At 42.8% G+C, this 15,581-nt stretch overlaps 1 protein-coding gene across 1 annotated transcript; it reads right to left on the bottom strand.

Annotated features, from left to right (window-relative positions):
- Window positions 1-1,055: 1,055 nt before the first annotated feature.
- LOC128217410 (neurogenic locus notch homolog protein 1-like) lies at window positions 1,056-14,589 on the bottom strand. The gene is made up of 18 exons (XM_052924551.1): window positions 14,458-14,589; window positions 13,855-14,030; window positions 13,540-13,675; window positions 13,174-13,349; window positions 12,892-13,031; window positions 12,646-12,796; window positions 12,362-12,539; window positions 12,023-12,105; window positions 11,742-11,892; window positions 10,209-10,348; window positions 9,804-9,916; window positions 8,826-9,668; window positions 8,203-8,326; window positions 6,342-7,684; window positions 5,439-5,583; window positions 1,806-1,959; window positions 1,545-1,639; window positions 1,056-1,197 (listed from the first exon to the last, which is right to left on the bottom strand). Exons 1-18 carry the CDS (start codon window positions 14,506-14,508, stop codon window positions 1,056-1,058), a joined length of 4,341 nt encoding a protein of 1,446 aa, XP_052780511.1. The 5' UTR covers window positions 14,509-14,589.
- Between the last annotated feature and the right edge of the window lie 992 nt (window positions 14,590-15,581).

Here is a 15,581-nt window from a genome sequence, read left to right as displayed (position 1 = left end):
CTGACCCTTGCCCAATGTAAAATATGTATACTTTTTCTCAATCTAAATAATCAAACAAATGAGATGTAAACGCTGTCAAGAAAAGCCTGGCGTCTCGACCAACACTGTACCTTTTATTGCAGTGCCGAGTTTTATAGCGGGAACAATTCTTTCAGAACATTTGTTCATTTATAATTATGCATTTATCACAAAAGTCGTTGGGTTCTTTTCTCTTTATGTGCAAAATTTCCATTATGTTCATTATTTTTGTTCGATGTATTTGTATATTAAAATAGATAACGTAGTGCAATAGGGAGAAACCTAATGCCGTCAATTGACGTTGTTGTTTGACAATGATTCAACTTTAAACTCAAAAATATAATACGGTTAATTTGATGCTATTTCACAAATCATCAGAAGAGCGCCACGGGGGAACACGTCAAGGCTCGTTTGTTGTTGTTTGTCGAATAAGGGGTATAACTTGACATTAATGAAAGCCAGAATGATGGGCCTTACCATACATTTGCGATTTATTTAAAAAAAGTGTGAACGGTATTTGAGTTACGGCTACAGCTAAGGTTAAAGTAGTTGCACTACAACCACGTCCACGGCGCTGACGTCACCGACACCAAGGCTATAACAGTACCCCGACTCTTTGTCCTCGGAAATCAGGCAAGTGTGGAGAAGTAACTACATGTAAGGTTAAGTTTACACATGTTTTACGGCAAGGCACTACTCGTTAAAATCCTGAAACAGATCACTTACATAATAGATGAGAAGTAGCAGATAACATATACAAGGTATGTTCCGAGTTATAGGTGAAAAGCACAATTATTTTCATTGATTAATATTGTAGACAGTTAGATCATGATGATGTCAATTGCCAATGTTTTATAGTGTGTTTTTAAAAATTCCAATACAAATGTATACTGTATTACAAAATGACTTTTAAAATGCCATGTTCACGATTTCTGACAAAGTCGACGACTTTCAATTACATGCAGGAGCATGCAACAGCACGTGTATGCTTGCAAGGTCACATTACTGTATCCGTGTAAGTTCAAGGTCACTGTATTTTAGCTCTCTGTCTGTAGGGGATATAGCGTGTTGTAGAGGGGATTGTTGATCTTGATGCTCGAACGACCCTCGAAATCCCGGTCCCTCTCCACCAACTCAGAGGAATAGTCCTTATCTTCGCCGGGAGACCCTTGCTTTTTCCTGAAGGGGAAACACAATAAACCTTAAGAATGCCCATCTTTGCACATAAGTGTAACTTTATTAGTTCAAGTTAACCGTGTCAGATGGAGTAGTCATCTGAAGTCAAACAAATAGTCGATGACTGTGCCACACGCACACTTGTACCAGTACAAAATGTAATGAAGTATCATTAGGTGTGCATTGTAAAATCATAATTGAGTGGAATTAATTGTCAATCTACATGTACAACAACTGACCCAATGCACGATGCTGGCAGGCAGCCGTATTCAATCGATTGATTCTATAAACAATGACGAACTGTACTATGTTCTGATAGGTTAATGGGTAAAAGTACAACAAGCAGGTACCTCTTGCAAACACAAACAGCTACGATGACCACCAGCAACACGACACCACCACCACCCGCTCCGGCCACTATAATCAAGTGAGACTGGAACCAGCTCTAAAGATAGAATCACATTAATAGTTAATTCATTTACTATTATATGTTTGAAACATAAAATACATTTTCAGAATATGCATTTCTTCATTGGCAACGTATCAGCTGTGTGGGATTTAATAAGTGAATGGCCATGACAATCAATCTCTATTATACAATATTTGTGAACCTTATTGTCTGACGTCTGTTCGGCGGCAGCCACTTGCATGTTTGGGAAGAATGTGTTGAGTTTCTGCTGGGAGAGGGAGTGGATGGCGTCATTCACCTCTGCGTTGCTAAGGTGATGCCCGTCACACCGTGCATGGAACTGTATCACACTGGGCCTGTCGGGTCAAAATCAATCATTGGATGTTACCAAGCACCCAACCAATAGAGGATAGCAAGCACCCAGCCATCGCGGGCACTGGTGATAAGCACCCGAGCACTTGGGATTACCACGCATCCAAACACCGCAGATTAGCAAGCAACCGACTCCTGGGGGTTAGCAAACAACCAACCAATGGGATTTAGCAAGTACCCGATCACTAGGGGTTAACATTCACTCAACCATTAGGAGTTAACATTCACTCGTCCACTAGGGGTGAGCACTCACTCAACCACTAGGTGTTAACATTCACTCAACCACTAGGGGTTAACATTCACTCGTCCACTAGGGGTGAGCACTCACTCAACCACTAGGGGTTAACATTCACTCGTCCACTAGGGGTGAGCACTCACTCAACCACTAGGGGTGAGCACTCACTCAACCACTAGAGGTGAGCACTCACTCAACCACTAGGGGTGAGCACTCACTCAACCACTAGAGGTGAGCACTCACTCAACCACTAGGGGTTAACATTCACTCGTCCACTAGGGGTGAGCACTCACTCAACCACTAGGGGTGAGCACTCACTCAACCACTAGGGGTTAACATTCACTCGTCCACTAGGGGTGAGCACTCACTCAACCACTAGAGGTGAGCACTCACTCAACCACTAGGGGTTAACATTCACTCGTCCACTAGGGGTGAGCACTCACTCAACCACTAGAGATGAGCACTCACTCAACCACTAGGGGTTAACATTCACTCGTCCACTAGGGGTGAGCACTCACTCAACCACTAGAGGTGAGCACTCACTCAACCACTAGGGGTGAGCACTCACTCAACCACTAGAGGTGAGCACTCACTCAACCACTAGGGGTTAACATTCACTCGTCCACTAGGGGTGAGCACTCACTCAACCACTAGAGGTGAGCACTCACTCAACCACTAGGGGTTAACATTCACTCGTCCACAAGGGGTGAGCACTCACTCAACCACTAGGGGTGAGCACTCACTCAACCACTAGAGGTGAGCACTCACTCAACCACTAGGGGTTAACATTCACTCGTCCACTAGGGGGGAGCACTCACTCAACCACTAGAGGTGAGCACTCACTCAACCACTAGGGGTTAACATTCACTCGTCCACTAGGGGGGAGCACTCACTCAACCACTAGAGGTGAGCACTCACTCAACCACTAGTGGTTAACATTCACTCAACCACTAGGGGTGAGCACTCACTCAACCACTAGAGGTGAGCACTCACTCAACCACTAGGGGTTAACATTCACTCGTCCACTAGGGGGATCACTCACTCAACCACTAGAGGTGAGCACTCACTCAACCACTAGGGGTTAACATTCACTCGTCCACTAGGGGTGAGCACTCACTCAACCACTAGGGATTAACATTCACTCGTCCACTAGGGGTGAGCACTCACTCAACCACTAGAGGTGAGCACTCACTCAACCACTAGGGGTTAACATTCAGCCGTCCACTAGGGGGGAGCACTCACTCAACCACTAGGGGTTAACATTCACTCAACCACTAGAGGTGAGCACTCACTCAACCACTAGGGGTTAACATTCACTCAACCACTAGAGGTGAGCACTCACTCAACCACTAGGGGTGAGCACTCACTCAACCACTAGAGGTGAGCACTCACTCAACCACTAGGGATTAACATTCACTCGTCCACTAGAGGGGAGCACTCACTCAACCACTAGGGGTTAACATTCAGCCGTCCACTAGGGGGGAGCACTCACTCAACCACTAGGGGTTAACATTCACTCAACCACTAGAGGTGAGCACTCACTCAACCACTAGGGGTTAACATTCACTCAACCACTAGAGGTGAGCACTCACTCAACCACTAGGGGTTAACATTCACTCGTCCACTAGGGGTGAGCACTCACTCAACCACTAGAGGTGAGCACTCACTCAACCACTAGGGGTTAACATTCAGCCGTCCACTAGGGGGGAGCACTCACTCAACCACTAGGGGTTAACATTCACTCGTCCACTAGGGGGGAGCACTCACTCAACCACTAGAGGTGAGCACTCACTCAACCACTAGGGGTTAACATTCACTCGTCCACAAGGGGTGAGCTCTCACTCAACCACTAGGGGTTAACATTCACTCAACCACTAGAGGTGAGCACTCACTCAACCACTAGGGGTTAACATTCACTCGTCCACAAGGGGGGAGCACTCACTCAACCACTAGGGGTTAACATTCACTCAACCACTAGAGGTGAGCACTCACTCAACCACTAGGGGTTAACATTCACTCAACCACTAGAGGTGAGCACTCACTCAACCACTAGGGGTGAGCACTCACTCAACCACTAGAGGTGAGCACTCACTCAACCACTAGGGATTAACATTCACTCGTCCACTAGGGGTGAGCACTCACTCAACCACTAGGGGTTAACATTCAGCCGTCCACTAGGGGGGAGCACTCACTCAACCACTAGGGGTTAACATTCACTCAACCACTAGAGGTGAGCACTCACTCAACCACTAGGGGTTAACATTCACTCAACCACTAGAGGTGAGCACTCACTCAACCACTAGGGGTTAACATTCACTCGTCCACTAGGGGTGAGCACTCACTCAACCACTAGAGGTGAGCACTCACTCAACCACTAGGGGTTAACATTCAGCCGTCCACTAGGGGGGAGCACTCACTCAACCACTAGGGGTTAACATTCACTCGTCCACTAGGGGGGAGCACTCACTCAACCACTAGAGGTGAGCACTCACTCAACCACTAGGGGTTAACATTCACTCGTCCACAAGGGGGGAGCACTCACTCAACCACTAGAGGTGAGCACTCACTCAACCACTAGGGGTTAACATTCACTCGTCCACTAGGGGTGAGCACTCACTCAACCACTAGAGGTGAGCACTCACTCAACCACTAGGGGTTAACATTCACTCGTCCACAAGGGGTGAGCTCTCACTCAACCACTAGGGGTTAAAAATTCACTCATCCACTAGGAGTTAGCAAGCACCCAACCAATGGGGTTTAGCAAGTACCCGACCAATAGGGGTTAGCAAGCACCCAACCAATTGGGTTTAGCATGTACCCGACCACTAAGGGTTAACATTCAATCAACCACTAGGGGTTAGCAAGCACCCGGCTGGGGTTTTCAACCACCGATGGATAGCAATTAAGCACCCAACTAATGGGGTTAAGCAAGCACCCAACCATGCACTAGGGGTTAGCATTCACTCAAACATCCACCCACTCGATGTTACCAAGAAACCCAATACACGCAAATAAAATCAGTTTATCTTATTTAGAATTGTTCAGCACATCTAAGAGCAATTTTTATTGCATTAACAATTATTAAAATATGTTTACGCGGTTTGATTCAGATTAAAGCACAACTTGACTAATATTGCTAGTTAATTTATCGTCAAGCTCGCTGTAAGAAGGAGAGGAATGTTTGGAGAAAAACACGCGCAATTAGATGCTACCTCATACGTAACGTACGTTTGAACCGAGTTTTTCACGATGGAGACGTGCACGCTGGTGGAATCTCGACACGTGATCGTACGTAGAACGCCCTCGATACCCGACTGTACCGACGAAAACTGCTCCTCGGTAACAGGGCCGACAAATTCCAGGGAAAATACGTCTGTAATCATACGGCATACTGTTGGCTACGTCATCTAGCAAACTTTATTATTAATTATACAAGCATACTCATAAGTGACCACTTTTCGCCAATACCAAGTATACCCTTGTAACATCGTTGTTTTGCAATTCCAGTATGATTGTTTTTCATACAAATGATATTTTGTGTTCAATTCAAGCTTCAAAATACAACAAATAAAATTAAATTTCATTAGAAAATTAGCTAGAAGTAAGCAATATAGAAATTGCATAACATTTGTTCCAGCGAGGGAAACCAACAAAATGTATCAACCCAAAATGCTCGTTCAAACAGAGTAACATGCTAGATTTTATAGTAATAGAAGATATAACATATGTTGATAAATAGAAAATATTTTGTGTGTTATTTTAAATAATCGCATTTTCTCAAGTTGGCTAATTATTGGTACAGTACACTGTCATTTTTGTGGATTTAACTGAGTATGTTGGGCACTTACGACGTTTAAATAAAAAACATCGATTTTTTCGGACTGATTGTTCCATTGGGAGCCTAACTTTCTCTCTGAAAAACTTCATATAATAATATTCAGTATTTCTCAAGTTATTCAAGAAAACCATTCATTTCCTGGTCAAAAGGGATCTCTTCCCAAACTTTTGTTTCATAATCATTATGAGTAACAAAGATACGCAACAAAATCAGTATGGCGTGTGACTAGTTTATGCCGATATGTTTAAATCATAATCATTTAGACGGACTGTTCACAGACTGCAGTAACTTACCGACAATGCTGGGTGCTGTTGTGGTGGTTGTAAACAAGACCCCTGTGCACGTGTAGCTGCCTTGGTTGTTGGTGCAGGCCTGGTGGCTGCCACACCGATGGAGGCGGCACTCGTCCACGTCCTTCTCACACTGTGTGCCTTCCCAGCCGCCTGGGCAAGCGCATTGGTAGTAGTTGATGTGGTCAGAACACAATCCGCCGTGCAGGCATGGATTGGAGGCACACTCGTCCATGTTCACCTTACAGTATCTTCCTTCGAAGCCAGGTGCGCAAAAGCACATAAAGGCGTTTACTCTGTCTTCACACTGACCGCCGTTTGCGCATGTCACATTTTCACAGTCATCAATGTTTTCTGAACATAACGGACCACTCCAGCCATTCGCACACTCACAAGAAAAACTGCCCTCCGAATTCACACAGGTTGCACCATTTTTGCATTGGAACGGAGTGTTATCACACTCATCGATGTCACGAATACAGGTCTGTCCCTCCCATCCTGTGGCGCATGCGCAATCAAATCCTCCCTCTGAGTTGGTACAGTTGCCTCCATTCAAACACGGCGGCGATGCGGTGCATTCATTCACATCGGTAGAACAATCGTCCCCTGTCCATCTCTCATTACAATTGCAATGAAAACTGCCCATTGTATTTATACATTTTCCGTTATTATAGCACGGGTAAACAGCGGAGTCATGACATTCATCAACATCGTTTGAGCAATTAGATCCTCTATAACCGGACACACACTGGCACTCATAACCACCATGTGTATTCACACACGCTCCATGACTGCTGCAGAGGGATTGGCTCCCGCCGTAATCTATACATTCATCAGCGTCCACCGCACAATTTGGCCCTTTCCAAGCGCTCGAGCAGTTGCAGCTAAATCCTCCATGCTCATTGATGCATGCACCATGCCCATTACACGGTGTTCCAGTAAGGCATTCATTGATGTCGACGGAACAGGTATCTCCAGTATATTCACTAGGACAAGTGCAGTTGAACGAGCCAAGTGTGTTGTTACACGTGCCTGCGTTTTCGCACACGCTTCCGTTTCGACATTCGTTAATATCCGTGTCGCAAGTAATTCCCGTCCATCCCCGAGAACAAGAACAGTTGAATCCGCCGACGAGATTATTGCACAGTCCGTGAACGCACGGGGAACTGAGGCAGTCGTCGACGTCATTGGAGCAGTCCAGCCCGGTCCATGCGTTGGAACACGTACACGTGTAACTTCCGTTCGTATTGTGACACGTGGCGTTGTTATAGCACGGAGACATGGTGGTACATTCGTCTACGTCATGGTCACAGGCGTCGCCCGTCCATCCCATGCCACAATTACAACTAAAACGGATTTACTTCGTGTGATGGTATTTATAACTGGTTCATTAAATCCTTTGGTAACGGGAACATAAATAAAAATAATTTTACTGATTATGGGACAATTTTGTGCCTTTTAAGAAATCGATCAAACTATATATAAAACCTGAATAATACGTGCTTGTGGACCGCCTATTCCGAGATTGTCTTCAAAGTTGTATTTTTGCTCTTTGCTTTTTGCTTAATGCTTTGCATAAATCTAAATTCCAGGGTTTCCTTTCAATTTTCCCCCTTCCACTTTTGAAGCCCCTGTTTGCTGTTAGCTAATTCCTATTTGTCAAGTAGGGCAAAGATGGACAGAACTTCGAAGTGAAAACTAGAAATTGGCGGGCCATCAACGCGACAAACAGCAGAAAGCAATTAGTTAATAGCAAAATGGCATGTCGACTATACCAGTATATCATTTTTCATTTTACATGCAGCGAAAACGAAAGCTATGACAACGGTGTGATATCATGTATGACCGTAGTGAGAAGCAATACCTAAAGCTGCCGTTGTTGTTTATGCACTTTCCATTTCCGCATACACCTGCGCGTGTACACTCGTCCACATCCGACTCACAGTGATTTCCGGTCCATCCCGCCGTGCACGTGCACTTGTAACTTCCTGCAAATAACTGCCATCATAAACATTATGTACTTCATAATACAATTCCATGTTTATTTTGAAAAACAATGTACATACTATTTCATGTTACTTACATTTTGAAATGTATACTGAGTTAATATTTTTATGTCACTCTTATGATAATTGTACAACAGCCGCATCGTTTGGACATATTTATTACAGGGCAAAAAATAAAAATGTCCAATTTTACGATTTTTAATGTGTTACAAAAAACAAACTTCTTTTCGTTTAAGAATTGTCGTGGGCGCATCTTTCATGACGTTTTATGACCATTACTTCACTTATGTTTCTTTAGCAACCATTGCTTTCGTCCCGAATACATTAATAGTGTCTGCTTTAAGCGACCCGATTGCCAACATCAAACTTGTCAATATATACGTTCCATAAGGAGTCCGTGTTAGGGACAAAACTTAAATTATCAGCTTAGTAGTTGCAATATGCAGACGTCAATTTAAGGTGCCACATGTGCAATTCTTACCAATGGTGTTAATACATTGACCACCGTGTAAACATGGTCGTGCTGACTCCTGGCACTCGTCCATATCCTGGTCACAGTTGTTCCCCTCCCAACCCACATTACACGAGCACGAGTAAACGTCCCCGTGCTCCGTGCATTGTCCGTGCATGCAGGGATTAGACACACACGCGTGGACCTCCATCTCACACCGTGTTCCGTTAAAGCCGGGCAAACAGTCACATGAAAATCCACCATTAGTGTTATTACAAGATCCATTGTTGAAACAGAACGTGTTGTTTAAGCACTCATTGACGTCACTTTCACAATAGCCTCCGGTGTATCCAATGAGACACTGACACGTGTAACTGCCGTCAGTGTTGAGACACGTGCCACCGTTTTGACAAATGTTAGTGCTCTGACATTCATCGATGTCGCCCTGACACGTGCTGCCGGTCCAACCCGCCGTACACGTGCACGTGAAGTTGTAAGCACTGCTGCTGCATGTGCCTCCGTTACTGCACGGGTCACTAAGGCAAAAGTCAAGTAGTCCTCCACAGTTCTGACCGATCGTTCCGTTGACGCACACGCACGCGTAGCTGCCAAGCGTGTTCAAACAAACAGAACCATCGCGACACGGGTAACTCGTGCACTCGTCAATATCCACGTCACAAAACTCCCCGATAAACCCTGGGGAGCACGTGCAATTAAAGGAACCTGGCTGATTGTCGCAAGTGTCCGCGTGCTGACATGCGCCCAGGGAGCACTGGTCAACATCAACGCTGCACGTTGGACCGAACCAACCGTGTGCGCACGCGCAAGCTTCGTTCCCAACACATGAACCTCCGTTTTCACATTTTACCTGGGCTGAAATAATGCTTGTCAAATTATGGAGGGAAATAAACCAGATTAAAAAAAAACAAAAACCATGACATGAACAAGAAAGATAGTTTTAGTTTTGCATGAAGCCAGCTATATTATTTGACTTTGTATATAAAATACCTGAGCAAGACGGGTTTACCAACGTGACACCCGGGTCACAAGATACTGAATTCGACTCGCATTGGTTTCCATGGTGACAGTTTGCGCACCATGACAACACTTCGATGGTCAAACTGAATCAAAATGTTAAAACACACACTTTAATTTCATCAAGAGGATAATTATTTGTGAAAATATAATTGTCAAGTAGAGTACTGGTATTCCTACTGCCCTGTGTTTAAGTAACGCTAACAGACGCTCACGATAGCTAACTAGTCCGAGTTGGTTTCGCGCTTGCAGCGATATAACAGGGATAAAAAAAAATGATGATGTGAGTGACTGTCAGGCTAACGAAAAAGAAACAGAACGCAGGGCAGCTCGATTGTGGTAAAATACTATGACTTAGTAAGGGTAGAAAACGTGTACCTGGTTCCCCCAACGGTTGATTCTGGGAGCATGTGGGGAAAAGCATCCAGGAAGTTTTTACCTATCACAAGGGAACTGGTGTTGAAAGAATGGACCGCAACTGTTTGAGATAGTTCTTTAATTTCCACAGTAATACTTGTCTGTAATAGATTTTGCGCTGACTATTTAGATATAAGACGGGAACATTTTTACAAAATATACAGTTTGTTAATTATAGCTATGCGTTTTCCTAGTAAAAGAGCTACAGCGGTGCAGCCATTGACATCAAAATATTTACGTTACCGAAATTTATTATTTAAATGTACTGAGACAATGTATCTATATCGATAATTCTTTTTAGATCTTTGCACGATCCTAGACTTACTAAAATAGCCAAGAACAATTTTAGAATCTCATGATAATATATTATCGAAACCTGGCTCTACTAGAATCTCCAGGCAATGAATTACCGAAACAGGACAGTTCTAGAATCTCCTGGCAATGAATTACCGGAACAGGACAGTTCAAGAATCTCCTGGCAATAAATTACCGGAACAGGACAGTTCTAGAATCTCCTGGCAATGAATTACCGGAACAGGACAGTACTAGAATCTCCTGGCAATGAATTACCGAAACAGGACAGTTCTAGAATCTCCTGGCAATGAATTACCGGAACAGGACAGTACTAGAATCTCCTGGCAATGAATTACCGGAACAGGACAGTTCTAGAATCTCCTGGCAATGAATTACCGGAACAGGACAGTACTAGAATCACCTGGCAATGAATTACCGGAACAGGACAGACTAGAATCTCCTGGCAATGAATTACCGGAACAGGACAGTACTAGAATCTCCTGGCAATGAATTACCGAAACAGGACAGTACTAGAATCTCCTGGCAATGAATTACCGAAAAAGGACAGTACTAGAATCTCCTGGCAATGAATTACCGAAACAGGACAGTACAAGAATCTCCTGGCAATGAATTACCGGAACAGGACAGTACTAGAATCTCCTGGCAATGAATTACCGGAACAGGACAGTCCTAGAATCTCCTGGCAATGAATTACCGAAACAGTACTAGAATCTCATGGCAATGAATTACCGAAACAGGACAGTACTAGAATCTCCTGGCAATGAATTACCGGAGAAGGGTAATTCTAGAATCTACTGGCAGTGCATATCAGAACAGGGCTGTTATAGAATCTCATGGCAGTGCATGTCAGAACAGGGCTGTTCTGAAAACTCCTGGCAGTGCATATCAGAACAAGACAGTTCTAAAATCTCTCAGTGATAATCGGACCAGGGCAATCACAGAATCTCCTTGCAGTGCACAGTAGAACGGGGCAGTTATAAAATCTCCGGTATAGTATCTCCTTGCAATGCATTATCGGAAAACAGGACATTTGGGAAGCACCTGGAGTAGGGCAATTTGAGAATTTTATTATTTAAAAAACTTCTGTCAGTGCATAAACGGAATAAGGGAATTCTTGAATAGTCTGGCCTAATTTTCACTTGAGCAGAGTATTTTCTCTTGTAGTATAGCTATGCTTACAAAATGTCTGGTGAGAAGGAATAAAGCTGTAGACGGTTCCGAGGTGTTGACGTTCGTGTCTCTGCTGACGTCAGCTAGGCGCCCGTTACAGTCCGTGACGTCAGTTACACTCCGTAACAAAAGCAACCAACTTGTGGAATCCACACCCTGTCTGTGAAAATGTGTTGATACAATTTCCTTGCGCAGATGAAATGTCAAGCCAAAGTCAAAGGAATAAACATTAACGTACAGTATACAGTACACTCCTTGTTTTCAATCATAGAATAAGAAGGTTAACATACTGTAATTTGAAGGCTAGACTGACGAAGTCCGAGGTGTTTCCAGTGGTAAACTTCACAACCCTTACCATTGCAATGATACTTGGCTACAAATAATTGTATAAAAAGTACACTTATTTTACTTCGTTCTCAAAGCATGGTCTTCTAGTTTGTGGCACTGACCAAAAACGGTAAAACAATGTATTTGTATACAATTTTAAAACAATGACATAATAATCGAACGTTTAAATCACGTTCTTTTGAATATTAAAAAACATTGCTCTTAACATTCTCAATCACGAAAGAAAGAAGTATTGATCGGAAAAAGCAAATGGCGTGAGCTCTTTAAAAACAACAACTCACATTGCCCGTTTGTTTCCTAGTTGTAAAGCTTGGAGAATCGACGTCCACTCCAAAGCGGGTTTTAGGCGGAGATATGCGGGTGTCGACAAGGTTTAGTGTGTAAACTCCCTGGCGGAATTTGAGGGACGACACCGGCTTATCGGCACAGTACGCATGGAACAGCACGTCCGCGTTCATCCTAGAAATAATACTTGGAATAAACAACCACATATTAACCATAATTCATTTTTAGATAACAACAATATACTGAAACTGTAATTACCCACATAACTTGAAAGCATTACCCGTTTGATCTCATGTCCAGTATTGTGACGTTAACGTGCTGTGTATTGGGTGGACACGAGGTTTCAGCGACGTAGCGGGTCACGTGATCTGTCAACGAATGCCGATTCTCAGTCTGCCACATGGGCTCCTTCAGCGTCAATACCAGTACGTCTAAAACGCATACAAAATTCAGATATGTAAAATTATAAAATAAAAAAGCATTTTCTTTATTTTAATCAACAAATATTCCTTGAATACATACTAACCTCCATCTGTGCATTCTTGAAGAGCAGTTTTAGTTCCATTGACGTCACACACGTGAAAGTCGTCAGTGACGTTACATCTCTGGTCACATGACCTGCCGTACCAGTCTTCCTCACACCAGACTCGCAGCTCCAAGTCGACACTGATGATAAAGGAAAATTGAATCTCAGTAATTTAAAATACGTGCATTTGGACGGATGTCTTGTTCCTGTTACATTGGTGATGATAAAAAATATTTCTGACTAACGCGTTATGGAGACCTAGAAGGTCATGGCATGCATTACCTGACATGGTGAGTGAACGTCATCCTATGTGGGCGTGCCTTCCAGTAGCTAGGGTCAGGGCTAAAGGTCAGAATGCGGGCCAAGGTGTCGATGAGGTCAATCGCAGGGTTATCTGTCTGTCCTCCCTTCCCCAGCTCGTCAACGTCAAGGATATCAATCATTAAACTCGTGTTTCCCTGAGATAGAGGAGAGAAAAAAACTATATAGAATAACACTTAAAAAGAAAGAAAGAAAAAAAGAAAGAAAGAAAGAAAGAAAGAAAGAAAGAAAGAAAGAAAGAAAGAAAGAAAGAAAGAAAGAAAGAAAGAATCAGTGAATGCACTTGACGGTCTGGCAATACCTACAAGTGCCTGCCAAAAGCATTACCAGAGTCCACGAGTCCATGGTGCCAACCGTCTTCAATGAACGGGTGTGTGTGATTCTGAACACGTCATAGGAGACGTTCTTACTGGTTTCCATGGAGAGGCCTTTGCATCCTGGGTGTGCGGGATCCATGCTAGTTCTGAAAATGAGAAAACGCACGTCTTTCTCAAAAGTTCAATTTCTCATGTTAAACTTTAATATGAGATAATTATGAGGAGAATGAACAAATGTGTCAGTTGAAATGTCGAGGCAAATTGTTTATAACAAGCGTAATGATCCTAAGTCTTGTTACAGGACAAGTGGTTGTTCTAAGTTTACCGGCCAATGCAGAACGTAAAGTAAACGTCACAGGTGTCGTTGCCAGAGAAACAACTACTTCCGCCGGTGTCACAACATTTCCGGTGAGCAGTTTCGTTTCTGCCCGTGTATGAGGTCCCCAGGGGGTTGTCATATTGGAGAATGTTCACCTCCACGCGGACCAGACACATACAAAGCTGTAATAGAATGGTGTACCGTGGATGTTTGTGTAAATCATCACAATGTATCACAGTGAATATGGGTGATATTGTTTTGCCTTGAAATTAAACTAAAATTTAAATTGCCTATCAAAATATATTTGAAAGAGATAAGAAACGAAGTATGTCTCAAAATGATTGGTCTTTGTGAATTGCATTATTGCTTCGATATAACTCTATGGTTGCTGAAGTAGCACAGATGAATTTTTGTTTACACCAAATATGCTTGTGAATATGAAGAACACTTGGCACAGTTTAGTTTCCATTTTCGTTAATGGCATGAGCTCCTCTCGTTAAGTGCGTCATTCTTTCCAATGACAAGTGAATATCAGAATTAAAGGCAATAGTAAAGCAAAGACTTTAAAATGACGGGGTTGCTGAAGTAGCACAGATGAAAAAAGCTTACCCCAAATATGCTTGTGAATATGAAGAACACTTGGCACAGTTTACTTTCCATTTTCGTTAATGGCAGGAGCTCCTCTCGTTAAGTGCGACAGAGTGTTAGCAAACAGCCACAGCGCAGGCAAGCACTCCTTACTTTTCGAGTTAAACGCGCATCGAAATTTGGATATTTTCATCCACGACAATCATTTATATGTTATTAATACGTATTTCATTTTTCGATCATTTATAAAACAATGCGGTGTTTATTTCACTATTAAACACAATAGTCTGATAATTGATGTTGAAGTGACAGGGCGATTGTATTTCTTATCAAAGACAATGGACAGATAAAATCATATTTGTCATAATTATATTTGAGTTTCTTGTTAACAATACAATAACAACAGAAGTATTGAGATATGAATTCATTGTATTCCTTCGTTACAGTCTTGTCAATATACGTTACACCGGTCATTATTTTTTTTATCAGTCGACGAATTGACTTTCATCAAGTTCTATTTAAAAAGTAAATACAATCATTCGAATACTTTTCATTTCCTTTCTTATTTCTATGACCCACATAGATTTCATGAAATTGTAATTATTAAAACATTCCCGTGAACGCGCATATGCATGCATTAAGAACAATTACATATCTTATCAACTTACTTTAATTGACGTTAGGTTACAATAACAATATCACAACTATTACGTATTAATTATATTTATGTGAACTGCACGTCGTCATTTTAGTAGACGGGGGAAATATGGTTATGTGAACTGCACGTCGTCATTATAGTAGACGGGGAAATATGGTTATGTGAACTGCACGTCGTCATTATAGTAGACGGGGATATATAGTTATGTGAACTGCACGTCGTCATTATAGTAGACGGGGAAATATGGTTATGTGAACTGCACGTCGTCATTATAGTAGACGGGGGAAATATGGTTATGTGAACTGCACGTCGTCATTATAGTAGACGGGGAAATATGGTTATGTGAACTGCACGTCGTCATTATAGTAGACGGGGAAATATGGTTATGTGAACTGCACGTCGTCATTATAGTAGACGGGGGAAATATGGTTATGTGAACTGCACGTCGTCATTATAGTAGACGGGGGAAATATGGTTATGTGAACTG

This window comes from Mya arenaria, chromosome 14 (assembly GCF_026914265.1).
Source record: "Mya arenaria isolate MELC-2E11 chromosome 14, ASM2691426v1".
In the NCBI taxonomy this organism is placed as follows: domain Eukaryota; kingdom Metazoa; phylum Mollusca; class Bivalvia; order Myida; family Myidae; genus Mya; species Mya arenaria.
Note: the sequence above shows the minus strand (reverse complement) of the source record. Positions and strands in the feature narration are given on the sequence as shown.

Excerpts from the sequence above, each read along its gene's own strand:
- LOC128217410 (XM_052924551.1), bottom strand. The coding sequence starts at position 14,508 with ATGGAAAGTAAACTGTGCCAAGTGTTCTTCATATTCACAAGCATATTT. Across the intron at positions 13,032-13,173 it reads ACGTTCACTCACCATGTCAG|TGTCGACTTGGAGCTGCGAG; the intron begins GTAATGCATGCC and ends CTTTATCATCAG. Across the intron at positions 12,797-12,891 it reads TCAAGAATGCACAGATGGAG|ACGTACTGGTATTGACGCTG; the intron begins GTTAGTATGTAT and ends TATGCGTTTTAG.